Below are 18,848 nucleotides of genomic sequence, written 5' to 3' on the forward strand. Positions count from 1 at the left end.
TTTTTTTTTTTTTAACAGGAGTGTGTATAAAATGCACTAGAAAGGGAGGGAGACAGGGACTCTTGATAGGGTTTTGTCATGACGTGATCCCTTTTTTCAGGCCCTCCAGGATCTTGGACCACCCATTGATGCAGCGGGCATGTTTTCAGGGCAACCAGAGAGGATCCAAACTGGACATTGGCCATGTGCTTCTAGCACTGAAGTTTAGTTTGCTATCAACTGGGCCACCAATGGACGGGCCATTGCCCCCCCCCCTTTTTTTTTTTTTTAATAAATATCTTCTGTTTAATTTTTAACATAAATAGGACATTCCATCCTACCCCCTGTAGACGTTTTTGCCTTAAGGGCACATGTCCTTGCTTGACAGAAAGGCAGAGACAGAGACAGTGAGAGGGAAAGTGAGAAATCATCCTCCAGGGTGAATGGTCAAGCCCTAATCCCTTCTCCATTCTCCTTCCAGGATCTTGGGCACACATGCATGTGTTCCTGGTGTGAGTCTCAAGCCACTGGGTCCGGGATTTGAACTATAGTCAGCCATGTTGGAGCCCAGTGATGTAACCTCTAGGCCATCTGCTGGCCCCAGCAATTAACAGTAATTTTAGAGCCATGTTAAACTGCTAATCTAGATCATAAATTCGTGCCATTACGTTTCCTAAGTATAGCCTTTTAATTTAATTCTTGGGTATTTGTATTTCCTTTATTTGAGGCAGAGATGTCTAAAATGGATTGATTGCTAATGAGTTTTGTTTTATAGAGGAATGCTAGCCCTTGCTTTGGCAGCACATATATAGAGCAGTGTTGCAGCGAGATTCTAGTATGCTTTCAACTGTAGTAGGTAACTGACATTTGAACTGTTAGGTTTACTTTGTGTAAATTTGTCAGTTGATTCCCTCAAAATATGTCTCTAAGCCATATGCTAGGAAGAGAGTGTGTGTGTGTGTGTGTGGGAGAGAGAGAGAGAGCGAGTGAGAAAGCAAGCTGGAAGGTCTGAGACTTGAACCACAGTCAACCATGTGGGAGTTCAGTGCCCTTAACTACCATGCCACCTGCTGGCCCCATATATAGCTTTTAAAAAAGCATAGAAATTATCATTCCATTGTGTTTGTCAATGAAAATTGTATCCTTTACTATTCAACTTATAAGATTTCCTGTTCTCAGAAAATTACCTTGTTCATTGCTGGCCAGTGTATAATGTTTTGAAGGGTAGCGTTAGAGCCAGCAGGTGGTATGGACCTTAAGGCAGTAGATCCTACATGGCTGGCTGTGTAGTTTGAGTCTCAGATCTGGCAGCTTGAGAATCACACTGAGCGTGTGTGTGGGCGTGCTCAAAATCCCAAGAGGAGACTGGAGAAAGGATTGCAGTGTGGCTATCCCCACCGGAGGATGATTTTTCACTTTCTTTTTCTCTCTCTGACTCTGTCAGTTTTTGGTGAGCACACACACCTTATAGCAAAAACTAAACTGAACTAAAATAAAATAAACATGGCAGCCTAATTTCTGGTTCTTTGACTCACCAAGGAAATGTAATGTAAAAGAATTGTTGTAATAAAATAGAATTGCAGGGGACAGTAGACATTTTTCTTATTTGGGATTGGAGAAACTCAAGCTTCCTAGGGGAGACAACATTTTAGTTGGGCTTGTAAGATGTAATAGCCCTTTGACAGGGTGTTGCTTATTTCATCCTTCTCTATCTGGAAAGACATGGCTGGAAGAGTGGAAGACTCTGAGTTTAGAATGTGGAGAACCAGGGCTGCTGGTAAAAATTGTGTGTGTGTGTATAACAGATTGGTGACTTTAGAGCATTATTCCCATAAAACTTTTCTTATAGATTAATTCCATGGAAGAACATATTTTTAGTGAAGACTAATTTAGTACTGTATGTAATGTTTTGTTATTTACAGCGTTGGCAGTATTTCTTAAGAGAAATATTTTATTCTTGATATACTTCTCTAAGGTTGAAGTTTGCCTAACAAAACTCATGCCAGCATTGTACTGAAAGGTTCACAGATCTTTGCCTTAGTTTTTTTCCTTTCAGTACTTACATTAGGGAACATTTAAATGTTGTCAAATACCAAGTATTTTAAAATTATAATTGTTGTGAACTCAAAACAGTAGCTCAAAGAGTATATGAATTCCAAGTGTTTGTGTGTTTTTAACAAGAGCTATTGATTTGGAAGAATTTGTTCTCATGTTCTTTGTGATTACTGTTGGCGTTATGTATATGTAATATTTAAAGAAAAATACAGCATTTCAAAGGTCACTTTCGAAAGAAAGTTTGTGAAATTGAAGATACTTGCATTGTGCATATTGTGCTGTACTTACAGGTTGTGTTGGGCTTCTTGTCAGTAGTTGCTGAGTGAGTGACCAATGGGATAATCTGTTGCATCTGTTATGTGCTCCAGGGGAAGACTTTGGGAAGCCTGGTATTAGATGTCACGTTGTCTGTTCTTATAGGGAGGTTACAAAGTTCCTTATAACTTTCATTTCTGGACCAGACAGTGGTGTGGTGGGTAAGGCAGGTGGATCCTACCTGACCAACGATTTGGTTCAAGTCCTGAAACTGGCACCTTGATGAACACCTCAAGCATATGTGCATGTGTACCCAAAATCCTGAGAGGAAAGTGAAGGGAGAAGGGATTGTGGCATGGCCATTACCTCTTGGGGGTGTTTTCTCTTTCTCACTTTCTTTCTCTCTGTCTCTCTCAGATAAGCACACATGCTCTATAGCAAAGTAAAAAATGAAAAACAATAAAACCCTTTTATTTCTATATTTTTAAGAATTACTAATTTTATTTTATTTGTTAACATTACATTTTAAATTTGACCAGAGAAAGAGAGAGAGAAATGGAAAGTGAGAAAGCAAGCTGTCAGGTCTGGGACTTGAACTGTATTTGGCCATGTGGGAGTCCAACACCTTAACCACCATGCTACCTACTGGCCCAACCCTTTCATTTCTTTAAAAAAAAAAAGAAAAAAGAAAATGTAAAATCATAATGTGATCACAACTGGGAACAGAAAGGAAGTCATTAAAAACAAGATTTAGGGACCAGCAGATGGTGTAATGGCTACATTGCTGGACTCCCATGTGGTCGACCACGGTTCAAATCTTAGACCTGGTGGCTTTAAATTCACATTGGGTGCATATGTGTATGTGCCCAAAATCCCAAGAGGAGAATGGAAGAGAGGGGATTGTGGCATGGCCATCCCCCTGGGGGGCGATTTATCACTTTCTGTCTCTCTATCTCTCTCTGTCTTTCCAGTGAACACACAGGCCTTATAGCAAAAATCTCCCCACAAAAAAAGGTTTATGTAGAGTTTTAGGGTTAAGTACTGCTACCTTTTGTACATTTAATCTTATCTTTATTCTAGTCCGAGTGGTAAGAAGTTCAGAAGCAAACCTCAGTTGGCAAGGTACCTGGGAAATACTGTTGACCTCAGCAGTTTTGACTTCAGAACTGGAAAGATGATGCCTAGTAAATTACAGAAGAACAAACAGAGACTGCGGAATGATCCTCTCAATCAAAATAAGGTTGGTTAATTTACTTATAGCATATATATGCTATTTCAACAGCTGTCCAAAAACTATCCTAGTTTGTAACTATGATGCTGGGGTTTTAGTTGCTTGTTTGAAAACAATCCTCCACCTTGCCCCTCCGCTGCAGAGCTCAAATCAAGCTGATTTGTTTTCTGATAGTCCTTACACAGTGTGTGTAAGTACATCATGCTCAGTAGAAAACATTCTAGTATCTCTCTAGGCCAGCATCCATCGTACTGTTTGACCCATTGGAGCTATTTACAAAGTTTTGTTAGTGTTAATTACCCACTTTTTTTTCTTAAAATTGTTTCTGTCATCCCCAAAGAGGCAGAGTTTTAGTATAGAAGGTATTTTTATCACATAGCTTATTAACTAACTATTTATTTTCAGGTTTAGGATTTGAGAAAGGGCAGTTTTATTTTGACTTTCGATGATATTGAAGGTAATGATTCCTACCAATAATATTTTTATCCTAATATTTGATAAGAGATTTGTTCCCCATTAGCTGTTTTTCTGCCTTCTTTCCTTTTTTTTTTTTTTTTGTTTATCTCCAGAAAGAAGTGTCATGCACTCATTGGGTTAGGGGATGGTCGGGGATGGAGAACGCACACCACCCACTGGGCATAGTCATACCACGGTCCCTTCTCCTCCATTTCTCTTTCTTCTCAGGATTTTGGGCCCCACCACAATGTGCTCTGCATGTCTTTCAAGCTACCAGAGCTGGAGCTGGTTTTTTGAACCGTTGTCAGCCACTTTGAATGTGGCACCTTATGCACTGGGCTTACCCACTATGCTTTGGGACTGGTCCAGTTGTTAATTCATTGAGCTGCTCGGTTGATAGTTTATTGTATAACAACAATTTGAATTATGTTACTAATTTAATTGTAATAAAGCACCCAGTATCTTTACAAAGATAACTCTTTTTCCTTCAAGGGCAACTGAACATATACAAGGAGTCTTTAGAAAGTTCAGGAACAATGCCTATTTGAAAAACTATACATGGATTTCAAAATTTTTTGTAGCAAAATAACCTACTTTAATTCTACTTTTCTATGAACTTTTTGTAGTTCTCTCATAATCATTTTTTTTCTTAATTTTTCTTCTGTGTTTCAGGGAAATACATGTGCATGTGTGTTGCCACAACTACTTTCTCATATAAATGGTGTGAAAATAATAAGAAGAAGGGGTTGTTCTTTCTTGGGATATAACTGATATAATCCCACAAGTCCCTTGGTGTTGCATTTATTTTAAAAACCCAGAGGCAGTGTAGCAGAGTAGAAATGGCTTTGGGCTTGGGACACTGGCTCTGCTGCTTAGCTGATGAGGTCATGGGCAACTTTTTTAATTTTAGAGGACTCTAGATTATCCATTAGTAAAATTAAAGTAATGCATTTTTCCTCCTTAACATTACTGCGAATGATGAATGGGAATTTATATAAAGACATCTAGATAAGTATTTGACTCATGTTAATTCTTTTCCTTCTCCATTGCTCCTCCTCTAAGTTGCCATCTCCCTAAGCACCAAGCTGCCTTGGTGAGCAGTGTTAACTGGTGGCCCATGTAGGAACTTTTCTGACTCAAATTTTTTGATTGCTCTCTTACTTCTCCCTTTTATTTTTATTTATTTTTTTAAACTTTTTCCATATCTGTCTTTTTTCAGAATTCGGATTATATGGTACACAGTTTTTTTGTGTGTGCCATTAATTCTTATTATTTTTGAGAGAATTTTTGCTGTAGGGTTGTGCACTTGCCAGAGAGACAGAGAGAAAGAGAGAAGTCACCCCTAGGGGGGATGGCCACGCTGTAATCCCTTCTCTTCCATTCTCTTGGGATTTTGGACATGCATACACATGCCCCCAGCTTGAGTTTCAAGCCACTGGGTCTGGGACTTGAACTGTGGTTGGCCAGGTGACATAACCATTATGCCATCTGCTGGTCCCTATAGTTTGTTTTATAATAGTTTAATTTCTTTTTTTATTGTTTTTAAGGGAGATTTTTGCTAAAGTGTATGTGTGCTTGCTAGAGAGACAGAAAGGAGAAATTCCCCACCCCCATCCCAACCCCCTGCCAGAGGATGGCCACGCTGCAATTCTGGCTTCATTCTTTTCTCAGGATTTTGGGCATGCACGCACACTTGCCTGGTGTGAGGTTTTGTTTTTGTTTTTTTTTCTTTTTAATTGTTTCATTTAACTTTCTTTGTTTTAATTTGACCAGAGAGGGAGAAGGACAGAGTCAGAGAGAGAGAGAAAGAGAGAGAGTGAGAAAGCAAGCCACCAGATCCGGGACTTGAACCACAGTTGGCCATGTGGGAGTCCAGCACCTTTATCCACCACTCCACCTGCTGGCCCTTAACTGGTGTGAGTTTAAGCCACCAGGTCCAGGACTTGAACTGCATTCGACTATGTGGGAGTCAAGTGACATAACCATTACGCCATCCACCAGTCCCTATAATAGGTTGATTTCTAAAAATTGGTGTGGAGATCGGAATGCATTCTTTTCTTACATCATGTCATATTACTGGCAGGTGCCTTGTTTAGAGAGGCAGAATGGGAAGGGAAGGTGCAGTGTCCTCTGTATTGCTTAATTGTGATAATTATGAGTGTTAAGAAGGATGAGTTAAGGGCAGTAGTAGAAGGGCCTCAAGTTAGTAAAAATTAGGACACGTGCGTGTATAGGTAAAGTGCTGTTACATCAGCTTAAGGAAACTTTTATTCTGGAGCAGTTTTGCTTATTAAATATACAAAAGACAATGAAGATTTGTATTTCTAAAACTACCTTTTAAAAACTAACCACAGTAGGGAACCAGCAGTTAGCGTAATGGCTATGTCGCTGGACTCCCACGTAGTCGACCGCAGTTCGTGTCCCGGACCTGGTGGCTTAAAACCCACACCGGGCACGTGTGCGTGCATGCCCAAGATCCCGAGAGGAGGATGGAGGAGAAGGGATTGCGGCGTGACCATCCCCCCTGGGGGGTGATTTCTTGCTTTCTGTCTCTATGTCTCTCTCTGTCTGTCTGGCGAGCGCACACGCCCTATAGTGAAAATCTTCCACCCCCCCCAAAAAAAAAAAAACTAACCACAGTACTGGGTATCTATATAGAAGGAGCTCAGAAATTCATGAAATGAATAGAATGCTTTCAGATTGCCCTATTGTCAGAATTATGATTTAGCTATATTAAGTGTAATATAAAGATTTATTTTCTGACAGTTAATGGTTAATTAAAAACCAACAACTAATTCATCTCTTCAGTTTGTGTGCACGTCTCTGCTCTAGCTACGCTGGACCACTCATCACCCTGCACCATGGCATGCGCTTTCAAGATTCTGCTTGCTCATATGCTGTTTCCTCTGCTTGGAATGCGCTTCCCCCTTCCCTTCCATCTGGTGAACTCCTCCTCATCTGAAGCCCAGCTCCATTGTCTCCATCTCTGGGAAGCCTGCCCTGCAGAACCACTTCCTTCTGTGATGCTTGCGTGGTGTTGTGCAATTGTATCTGTGACTGCCTGCTTCAGCTAGACTGTAAGCTCCATGGGGGCAGGAGCCCTGTCTTTTTGTATCTGTAGTCCAAAGGCTAGTACACGGTAGGTATTTAATAAATGTTGCTTATTGTTTATTTGATTTAATATTTACCTTATTCCAGAAGTTTACAGTGGTTTCAATAAATATTTATTAAATAAATTAATATACCATACATTATTTTGGAAATGCCTTTCATTTTCATTCTTTTCTGAAGTTTTTTATGAGAATCTTCTGGGACATGGTCTTTATATCTGATTTTGTTTTAGTTAAATAGTGAGAAAGTGGTGTTGCACATTTTAAAATACAAGCTTTCAAGCAAGCCAGTGCTGTGGTGGTTAAAGTAGCTAGATGCCACATGGCCAGCTGTGCAGTTCTAGTCCAGGACCTGGTGGCTTGAGGAATATACCCTCGTATGTGAACATATCAGCCTAAAATCTCCAAAAAAAGAAATGAAGAAGGGATTGCTTCGTGGCCCTCTTCCATGGGGGTGATTTTTCACCACCACCTCCCTTTTTGTCTGTCTAACATGCATGCCCTCTAGCAAATTAAAAAAAAAAAAAAGCTCTCCTTTGAAGTAACACCAATGCTAGATATTTCTGTAAAGCAGGAAATATATTTTGGGGGTACATTATTAATTGTATTGTTTTGATATATTTTTTTTTCAGATTCTTATCTTGAAAAATTAGAGAGATAATTAACAAAATATGCTTTGAGAGGGCTGGCAGGTGGTGTGGTAGATAAGGGTGCTAGATTCCCACATGGAACAGTGGTTCAAGTCCCAGACCTGGTGGCTTGCTTTCTCGCTTTCCCTTTCTCTCTCTCTCTAGTGGTCAAATAAAAAAAAAATAACAAATGGAATTAAATAAACAATTCTTTTAAAAAAAAAAAAGCTTTGAAACAGACTATGTTGGGGTTGGCAGGTGGCATGGTGGTTAAGGGCACTGGACTCCCACATGGCTGATGGCAGTTCGAATTCTGGACCTGGTGGCTTGCTTGGTTTCTCACTCTGTCCCTTTCTAGTTAAATTAAAATAAATAAAGCTAAATAAAATAATTCTAAAAAAAAAAAAAAAGAAGCACCCTATATTGACTAGTTAAAAACTGATCTAAATATCTGTTCCGTATCACTTGTGATATATGATATCTTCAAATGCAATGGGAAAGATTTCTTTTGAAGATTTTTGTAAAATGGTTTTAATATGTGGATAGGGTAGAGTGGGTACTGTCTTTTGATTAATATCTACAACTGTTTTGCAAGTCCCTGTTTCTACTGGGCTCTCAAAATCTTCTACTTTTTTTTTTTTTTTTTTAAGAGATCTTTGCTATAGGGCATATGCACTTGCCAGAGAGACAGGGAACAAGACATCACCCCCTGGGGGATGACCAATCCCTTCTCCATTTTCCTTTTGGGATTTTGGGCATACATGTCCAGAATGAGTTTCAAGCTGCCGAGCGCCAGGACTCAAACCGTGGTTCAGCTATGTGGGAGTCCAGTGCCTTAACCACTACACCACCTCCTGACCTCTCAAAGTCATTCTTAACTTTGCCCTGAAAATTTTTTGCATTCTTGATGACATCACACCTTATTTTCTTGCCACTGTTGTAATTATTTCCATCTGCCACCTCCATCACTCCAGGTGACAAAAAGTTGAAATAGCAGATTACTGAAGATACTCCATTACATTAGTGGAAAAAAGACTAGGAAAAGATTTGGAAGTCAGCAACACAGAGTTAATATTTAAAGTCACGAGCAGCTTTCTCAGAACTTACTTAAAGGTAGATGTTATAGAGCAACATATACAACAAAACTTTCTGTGGGGATGGGATTTTTTTAGCCACAGCCACATGTGGCTTTTGAGTACATAAAATATGAGTAGAGTGACTGAGTAATTTGTTCTGTTAATTTAAACATAAACAGCCATATGCCTTAGTTGCCCTATTGAACATCACAGTTCTAGTGCTTTGCCTCATATTGTGTAAGTAAAGCAAGAGTCTTGGCTTCAGAAACTAAGTGGTTAGATGTTTAGGTAGGCTTGGAATTTTCAAAGCGGTGTTTATGGGTCTTATGATCCTCAACATTATAGAGAAATAGTAAAAGCAAAAGCATACTTTCTAAAAAAAATGTAGGTACTCTAGGATTGGATAAAGGAGTACAGTGATTTTGAGTGCTAGGTATGTTTAACGAAGTTCAAGTAATTTGGTTTTGTCTCTTGAAGTTCCTCTTATTTTAGTATTTCAGATATGTAAACATTAAGATGTTTCTAACTCTTGACAAAGTATTTATAAACTAAGGGTACAAAACTATTAAAATGTAAGTTATCTATTATTAATGTGCAATACAATATATTTTACATTGTTAATACATTATGGAACAAGTTAATTTTTAGTTTTGATCGGAAATATTTAGAGTCCCTTTGAAACACTCAGTCTTCCATCACCCTTCTCTGTTCATCCAAAGTTGAAACATTTGATAGTAAAGAGCATCATATTCTCTTAAGTCGATCAGTTATGTGTTGTCTGCCATTATTCATTTTGCAGAGATTTTTTTTTTGGTTTAAAGTGGTATAGTATATTATGGTTATAAACATGGACTTGAATTCTTTATGGCTGTATTGTAGGTACTCACACAGACTATTAGAAAGGTGCTTGCTTTATTATGCTCAAAAAAGTAATAAATTCTTATAGAGAACTTGTGTATCTTGGGAACAGTATCTGTACAGTTTGAAAAACTTTTTAGTGAGTGGGTGTTGAATGTAGGAATTAGATTAGGATATTGGATATGGAATGGGGTTCTGTATTTGGGAACACAGTGATGTACAGTACTGTACTTGGGAAGGAGTGAAATGAAAGTAGGGAGGCTAGTTTGCCTGAATAGTTCAGAAAAGTAATGATGGTCTGAATTAATGCTGTTGCAGGAAGTATGGAAAAGTGAGACTCTGTCAAGTGAAATTAGTGTTTGGAAGTACTTGCTGATTATAGAACAAGGGAATTGTCTGCTGCAGTTCTCTCTTGGTCACATGGAGTGGGATTGGGGGCCATGTAGGAATAGGGGAAGAATAGCAAGTTTAGCATTGAGATGCAAAGATTGAGTTAAAATAGTTTTGTTTCCTTTATTTTTTGTTTGGTTTTTAGATTTATTTAGTTTTTTTTTATTATTATTATTTTAAAATATTCTATAGGACATGTGAGCTCACCAGAGAGAGGCAAAGAGAGAGAGAAAGCAGAAAGGAAGACACCAGGTCAAGGGCTCAAACTGCAGTTGGCAATGTGGTAGTCCAGTGCCACCTGTTGACCCCCAATAGTTATGTTTCTTGGACTTCCAAAAAGATCTATGGACTCAGGGATTTTCAGGTCAGTTTTGTTTTTTAATTCGTTCTCATTTGGGGGGGTGAGTGGGAATTGAGAAAGCACCTGCCAAGGGAGATGGCCATGCTGCAATCTCTTCTCCATTTTTCTCTCAGGATTTTGGGCATGCATACACATCCACCTTGTATGTTTTTCAAGCCACTGGGTCTGAGACTTGAACTGTGCAATTGGCCATGTGGGATCTAGCCCCTTAACCATGTCACTGACTCCTATATTAGTAATTCATTGGATTTGCCCAGTATAAGGGGAAACAGAGTAAAAGTATCTTGTCACTCTATAGGTACTCGTATTCGATGAATAATATTGTGCAAAATGAGAAGGAACTTCCAGAATGGTGATAGTAGTCAAGACCATGTGTTATGTAAGACTAGAAAGGATTTTGGTTAAATACTGTGGACAGATCAAAGAGAATAAGGACTTTGTATATTCACTGAATTTCCAAAGTATATGGCAACTGGTGACCTTAACCAGTTCTGAGGGATGTTAAATATCAGTAGTCACATTTAGATTGCCAGAAAATTTTTGGGAAATGAGAAATTAGAATAAACAATGTCTCATTCTCCTTTTAGTCCAGTCTTCTTTCCTGGAGGATCTACTTTAAGTGAGATTTAAAAAATATGTCCTTCTAGGGTACCAATGTATTTATTTGTAAATATGCATGTACATTTTTTACTTCTCACCCCATAATAATGGTTAGATTATTCTTATGAAGCTTGAATGAGAGATAGAAGAGAAAGGGTAATATTCAGGAGAGAATGCATGATCAAGGAACATTGCTACTGTTATTTTTCTTTTGAAGTTTGAAAGAAACCAGCCTAGAAGGAAACAGTAGAGAGACAGGGTAGTTACTATCCTGTGAGCCCATGCTTCAGTAAGACCTCCAGAAACCTTGGAGTTGTAATATTTTCTGTGTGTATTTTTCTCTGAGAGTTTTTTTTAAGAGATATTTTTGCTATTGGGTGTGTGCGTTCGCCCAAGAGACACAGAGACAGAAAGTGGGAAATCATCCCCTGGGGGGATAGTCATGCACCAGTCTCTTCTCTATTCTCTCAGGATTCTGGGCGTGCTCTCACACACATCTGGCGTGAGTTTCAAGCCTCCAGGTCCAGGATCTATCCGCAGTCAACTATGTGAGAGTATGGCAATGTAACCATTACGCCATCTCTTGGTCCCTCTAAGAGAGTCTTAACCATCATTAAATTCTGAAAAGGATTTGTAGCTGAAAACTTAACCACTCCTTTAACAGCAGAAGGATGGCCAGATAGTGCCACAGTGGTAACAAAATGCTCTGTGACATTGACTCCATATACAAAGGATAGAGGTTAACATCTTGAGGCCCTGAACATATTGGGCACATGTAAGCCTGTGTCCAGGCTGGCTGGTGGTGAATCATGGCATGAAGAATCAACCCTGTTGTTAGTCTTTATGGTATATTTTTCTCTCTGAAGAAATAAAAAAAAAGAAGGAACAAAGCTTTGGCAGAAGATAGGAGCAGATAAGAGTCCAGGTCACTTGTGGCTCAAATTAGGCCTTAGTTGGACTATGGATTTTTTGGTTATTGAAGTACTTAGTGAGCAGACTTATTTCTGTCAGAGGGATTGCATATCCCACCACTACTGGAACAGTAGGTGGCATAGTGTTTTGAGGTGCTGGGCTCCCATACAGCTGACCACAGTTTGAATCTTGGACCCAGTGGCTTGAAACTCATACCTGGCACATGTATGTTTGTACCCAAAATCCCAAGAGACAAATGGAAGAGAAGGGATTGCAATGTGGCCATCTCCCAGGGGGTGATTTTTCAACCTCCCCTTGATATATATACATATATATGTATATATATTTTTCAACCCCCCTTGATATATATACACATATACGTATATATATATATATATATACGTGTATATATACATATACACACATACATATATATAAACATATATATGTATATGTATAAACATATATGTATATGTATATACATATATATGTATATGTATATCAGTTTCACACTCTATAGCAAAAATATATTTTAAAAAAATTAACCGCCACTGAAGAGCCTTGTGTAGGAACAATCCGATTATCATCTCATAGTAGGGCATATTATGATAGGAACTGTCTTGGCATCTGCTTTTCTAGGACTCTCTCATCAGAATTGAAACAAGACCTCATTCCTTCCAACATTCCTACTGAAGGTTAAAAAATCTTTTTAAAAAATATTGGTGCTTTTGGGTCAGCCACTCGCATGGTGGTTAAGGTGGTTGGATCCCACAGAACTGACTGCATGGTTTGAGTTGCAGACCCTATGGCTTGAGAAATGTTCTGGGTACATGTGTGTGCATGGCCAAAATCCCAAAAGGAGAAATGGAAGAGGAGGAATGGCAATGTGACCATCCCCAATGGAAAGGGTGCTTTCTCACTTCTCTCTTTTTCTCTCTGGTGAGTGCACATGCCCTTTAGCAAATTTTAAGTTAGAATATATTCATTTATTTACAGTTATTTTTTAATACTGGTGCTGTCTTTGTCAGTGTGTATTAAAGCCTTGCCGAGCAGAGTGTCTTCTGGTCACTGTAGATATAATTGGGAGTGGAGAAGAGGAATGAGTTGACTGCAGGTGATAAAGTTAGTGTTTGTAGGCACTGAAGTCCTTCCATTGGTTTGCCTGTATCTCCATTGACTAATGGACATTTTTGAGTACAGGTTTGTGTTACCTTGATTTGAGATCAGCAAAAGTGGAAGTGTGGGACAAGTAGCTATTGTTTTAATCCAGTGAGAAATGATGGCCTGGACACAAGTGCCTGTAGAGACAGAAGTGGACAGATTCTAATCTGAAAATAGAATTGACAAACTGAGTATGGAGCATGACAGAAGACACAAGGGTGAGCCCTTGACTTTTAGGCTTGGTGGACTGAGGTGCCATTTACTGAGATCATCTTGAGGAAATAATTTATATTGGTGGACAAAATCAACTTAGTTTTGAATATACAAAGTTTGAGGTGCCTAGTAAACATCTAAATGAACTTGTCATGTTTATAATTGGGTATATTAGAATTCAGAGATCTTAAATGGAAGGAAAGTCATTAACATATAGGTCGCATTCCAAGTAAGGGACAAGAATACCTAGATTGGGAACCAGCAGTTAGCGTAATGGCTAGGTCGCTGGACTTCCACGTAGTCGACCGCAGTTCGAGTCCTGGGCCCGGTGGCTTAAACTCACGCAGGGCACGTGTGTGTGCGTGCCCAAGATCCTGAGAGGAGAATGGAGGAGAAGTGATTGTGGCATGACCATCCTCCCTGGGGGGGATTTCTCGCTTTCTGTCTCTATGTCTCTCTCTGTCTGTCTGGTGAGCGTATGCGCCCTATAGCGAAAACCTCTCAAAAACAAACAAACAAAAAACCTAGATTAAGGAAAGGATCCGAGATCTAGCTCTGAGAAAATCCAATAATTAGTGATTCACTTCCCCCACCCCAAAGTACATTTATTGCAAGAATTGTCCATATTGACCACTTTTATTTCATTCACTTTTTTTTTTTTTTTTTTTGGAGGGTTTTTTTTTTTAGGGGGTTTGTCTTCCGCTATAGGGCGTGTGCTCTCACCAGACAGACAGAGACAGAGAGACAGAAAGCAAGAAATCATCCCCCAGGGGGTATGGCCACACCACAGTCCCTTCTCTTCCATTCTCTTTTCGGGATCTTGGGCACACACACACACGTGCCCTGTATGAGTTTAAGCCACCGGTCCCGGGACTCGAACCGCGGTTGGCTACATGGGAGTTCACCCCTGGGGGGTGATTTCTCACTTTCTGTCTGTCTCTGTCTTTCTGGCGAGCACATGTGCCCTATAGCAAAAACCTCTCAAAAAAAAAAAAAAAAATCCAGGCTTAATAAACTCTGTCTCTAAGTTAATATTTGTATCAATTAAACTTTTAACCTTTCTAAAGAATAACCTGTCCCATTTTTATAACTTACCTATTGACATCCTGTTAATTGACCTTTTACTTTGTACTTTGCCCCAGATGTTAATGTTCACACCAGTTGATTCTATCTAGAACTACTACATTTTAGCTTCTTTCCTAATTTATAGATGAAAAGTTAGTCTAATAAGTTACGCAGAGGAAGATGGTCTAAGTTTTCAGATTCATTGTTGAAGAACACATTTTTCTTGAGCCTTAGCGCTCTAAGAACAACATGGTATGCTTCCTGTCAGTGTCCATGGCTTGTTTTGATGTCTTAATCTCATAGCAATCTGCTGAACTTTCGATTTTTTGTGCTCTGTATTTCCCATTATTTTATAATATAGCAGCACTGTGATTAACAGTGACTGCCAAAAACACCATGTGTAGACTGGATTATTTTCGCATGTGATTCAGAGGATGATGCTTGACTATGTTATCTACAATCATAACTTAATGTTAAATAATAATAGAATATGTCTAGGGAGTATGTCTCTTATATCAATAAATCTTGAGGCAGATAATAACAGATGAGTCATTCTTGCTTAATAGTTTGGGATGGATATTGCAGACTAATGAATTAAGAGTATTTTCCTCTGGTTTAGCACCTGTAAGGTTAAGAGAAAAACGAGACTACTCAAGTGCAAGGCTTCACAGTGCACGGCTTTACCTGTGATAGACAGTTTATACATCCATTTACTCCACAGAATTTTTTATAAAGAATTTTAAATTTTATTTTATTTATTATTAACATTTTTCAGTTTGACCAGAGACAGAGAGAAAATGAGAAAGCAAGCGCCAGATCTAGGACTTGAACCATGGTTAGCCATGTGGGAATCCAGTGCCTTAACCTCCACTTCACCTGCTGGCCTCTCCACAGAATTTTTGAGCCCATTCCATTGTGGGGATTTGAACTGCAGTCTCCATATGGGATCCAGCTTCTCTTGAGCAGCACATTACTGCTGCCAAGAAGCCAGCCCCAAGAAGTTATTTTGATTTATTTAATTTTATGTTTTAGTTTACTATAGGACATGTGTTTTCACAGGTGATAGCAAAGGGAGCGGGGAGGGAGAAATCACCCCTCTAGGGGATGGCTAGGACACAGTACCTTCTCCATTCTCTTTGGATTTTTGTCATGCACACACATGTGCCCAGTGTATTTTTTAAACTGCCCAGTCCAGAATTCAGCCATGTTATTGGCCATCTGGGATCCAGCCATCTTAACTTGCATGCCACCTGCTTGTCCCACCTATTTTATTAATATTTTAAACTCTTGATCTCTTTAAAAGAAAAACCTTGTTCCTCAGGATATTAGACTGAGTGGATTTTCTTTACAAAATAATAGATGCCAAACACTTTTTTTTTTTTACTTTCCATACCTGTAAAGGTTCTGTAATTTTGTGAATGTACTGAAAACCACTGAATTGTACATTTTGAAATGGTGAGTTTTATGGTATATGGATTATAATTCAATTTTGAAGACTAAGAGGCATTTGATTTCTTGGAATGGCATTCACTACTGGCTGCTGTGTATGTTTTGGAGCAAGTCCAGAATTACTCCTTGAGGATGATTTTGATCTGATGTAGAGGTACCACGCAGGTAAACTAGAGGATGGCTTTCCTTCTGGGAAATTTTAGTAGGTTAGGTTTCTAAATTTGAGTAGTATATTCAATTAACATATTATTGCTAAAACAATTAGTTGCTATTTATTCATAACTTATACCAACGCAGTTATATACTGTAAACCTATTTTGCTATTTGTTGTGTTCTCCAATTAGAGAATGTAAGCTCTAAGGCAAAGAGTTTGTGTGTGTGTGTGTGTGTGTGTGTGTGTGTGTGTGTATATTCAGCATTTAGTCAGTGCCTGGCATATAACAGACATTCTCCCTTCCTTTTTTCCTTTTAAGAATTATTTATTTAATTTTACTTCTTCAGTTTGACCAGAGAAAGTGAGTGAGAGAGAAAGTAAGCCTCTAGGTCCAGGACTCGAACTGTAGTTAGCCATGTGAGAGTCTAGCACCTTCACCACCATGCCACTGCCAGCCTGCAGACATTCTGTATTTGTTTAATGACTAACTGAATGAAATTCTATGAGTAGCAGCAGTGTCCAGGTGAATTACCTTGTTTGATCTTTGTAAGGATCATATGCAATAGCTGTGGTTATCCTCATTTGCAGATGAGAAAACTGATCTCAGAGGTCCAGTCTTTGCTTCTCAAATTGGGGCATGCATATCTCTTGAGGGTATGTGGTGTATGCAAAACCACAGAATTAAATGGTATTTGAATGATAGCTGGAAGTCTCAGTTTTATTTGAACATTTTGAGTAAGTAGAGCAATATTTTTACCATAAATATACCTAATTTTTACAGAAGTTTTATTTATTTGTGATAGTGCATGCATGCACATGAGAGAGAAAGAGAAGCATCCTCAGTAGGTTCTCATCAGGCTGTGATCCCCTTCCCCCAGCTATCCAGCTCTTCAGGATCCTGGGCATGTGTACAGGTGCCTGGCATGTTTCAGGTCTGCGTGGCTGTGGTCAGCTGTGTGGCTCACAGCTTTGTAGTTTAGTGTGCTTCCAATTGGCCCCTGAGGCTGGTTAACTTTTAAAATAAAGTGCAACATTTGGATGAATTTTAAAGATAAAAAATGAACTCTCTATGCTCAGGTCATAGAATATGTTGAACTGTTCGTATACAGCTTTATTTCAAATCTAGGCTGAGAAAACTGGTTTTTAGGTTTAAGTCTATGTTCCAAGGCTTTATGTGGTATACATAGGAATGAATTATTTTGAGGGACTCCAGTTTGGATTCTATGTCTGCCTCTTTCTGCTACTGATTTGAGTATGTTCCTATGGTGGAGTTACCTACCCCTACCGATTCTCCTTTATATTGAATCTTCCATGTTACAGAAGAGCACACCTCACTTGTCTGCTATATCACCACGGTACAAAATGTTCAGTTTCTAATAAAGGGACAATTTTGAAATACTGGATTGAGAAAATTAATGACTCAGTAACAGTCCATTGTACTTTTTCCATCAGTACAATGATTTCAGCAAAATTTATATATATGTTGACTGATTATTAAACATTTTTGCTGATTCATGATATACTTTTTTTTTTTGAGAGGCTTTTTTGCTGTAGGGCGCATGCGCTCGCCAGACAGACAAAGAGACAGAAAGCGAGAAATCACACCCCAGGGGGGATGGCCACGCCGCAATCCCTTCTCCATTCTCCGCTCGGGATCTTGGGCATGCACGCACACGCACCTGGTGAGAGTTTAAGCCACCGGGTCTGGGACGCGAATTGCGGTTGACTACGTGGGAGTCCAGTGACCCAGCCATTACGCTAACTGCTGGTCCCATGATACACTATTTTGACAGATAACTCAAAAGGACTCAGATTCGAGTCCTATAAAACAGAATTCATTCTGCGTACTCATTTATATGAACAAGCTTTCTCAGTGCTACAGCTACTTCTATTCTTCACAGATCTTGCGGCTTAACTCACGCCATGTGCTTGTGCGTGCGTGCCCAAGATCCCAAGAGAAGAATGGAGAAGAAGGGATTGCGGCATGGCCATCCCTCCTGGGGAGTGATTTCTCACTCTCTGTCTCTCTGTCTCTCTGGCGAGTGCATGTGCCCTATAGCAAAAATCTCTTAAAACACACACACACACACACACAATACATGAACAATTTTAATCTTAGCCCATAAAAAAGTGCTACTTTTTAACTCCCAAATTGATGGCAGATTGGTAGGGGTCTAGAAAACTAAAGACATGCAACTGGGTATGAATTAACAGTGACTGACAATCCTCAGTGTCAGTAAAATTTAGGTTTTTTTTTTTTTTTTTTTTTTTTTTTTTTGTGTGTGTGTGTGTGTGTGACAAGTTTATGGGAAAGCCAGTTTGTCCAGCTTCACAGATTATTCAATTTTACATGATACTAGTTTGGAATACAAAATTAGTAAAATATACTTCCTGTTTTCACAACTTGTAGATCAGTTAAAAGGAGAAAAAATACTAAGCTCCCAAATAAGTTTGAGAGAACAGTACAGCACACTTGTGAAGGATGCTTCTTATTCCATGCTCTTGGGAATGAACTGTCTCAGACAGGAAGTTAATTGTGTATCTTAAAGATGTTAGTTTTTTTCTTCTGTTTTTTTTTTTTTTTTATTGCACCCAAACCAAAAATTAGTGGCAAAACATCAGTCTTACCCTCATAGTGTCAATTGTTTTAAACATTCCATGCTTTTTCCAGTTTTCTTGAATGCAGTATTCATAGGGGAGAGTCACCCCTGCTGCCTCCAGTTATCCTTCATAGTAATGAGAAGTTCACAAGCTGGAATATATTGCCCACACAAGCAGTTGTGATATACTTCTCTGTCTACTGCTTCCTTCTTTGTTCTAATACATGTAGAATCTGTAATTTTTTTTTTTTTGGAGAGGTTTTCGCTATAGGGCGCGTGCGCTCGCCAGACAGA

General features: G+C 39.0%; 1 protein-coding gene across 1 annotated transcript in view; it reads left to right on the plus strand.

The window, feature by feature from the left end:
- The window catches only part of MBD2 (methyl-CpG binding domain protein 2), an 81,960-nt gene that overhangs the window by 26,944 nt on the left and 36,168 nt on the right, over positions 1-18,848 (plus strand). The window contains exon 2 of the mRNA XM_027769937.1: positions 3,370-3,529. Coding sequence (XP_027625738.1) covers positions 3,370-3,529 — 160 coding nt within the window. The remainder of the gene's footprint in view (positions 1-3,369; positions 3,530-18,848) is intronic.

This window comes from Tupaia chinensis, unplaced genomic scaffold, assembly GCF_000334495.1.
Source record: "Tupaia chinensis unplaced genomic scaffold, TupChi_1.0 Scaffold000098_2, whole genome shotgun sequence".
Classification (NCBI taxonomy): Eukaryota; Metazoa; Chordata; class Mammalia; order Scandentia; family Tupaiidae; genus Tupaia; species Tupaia belangeri.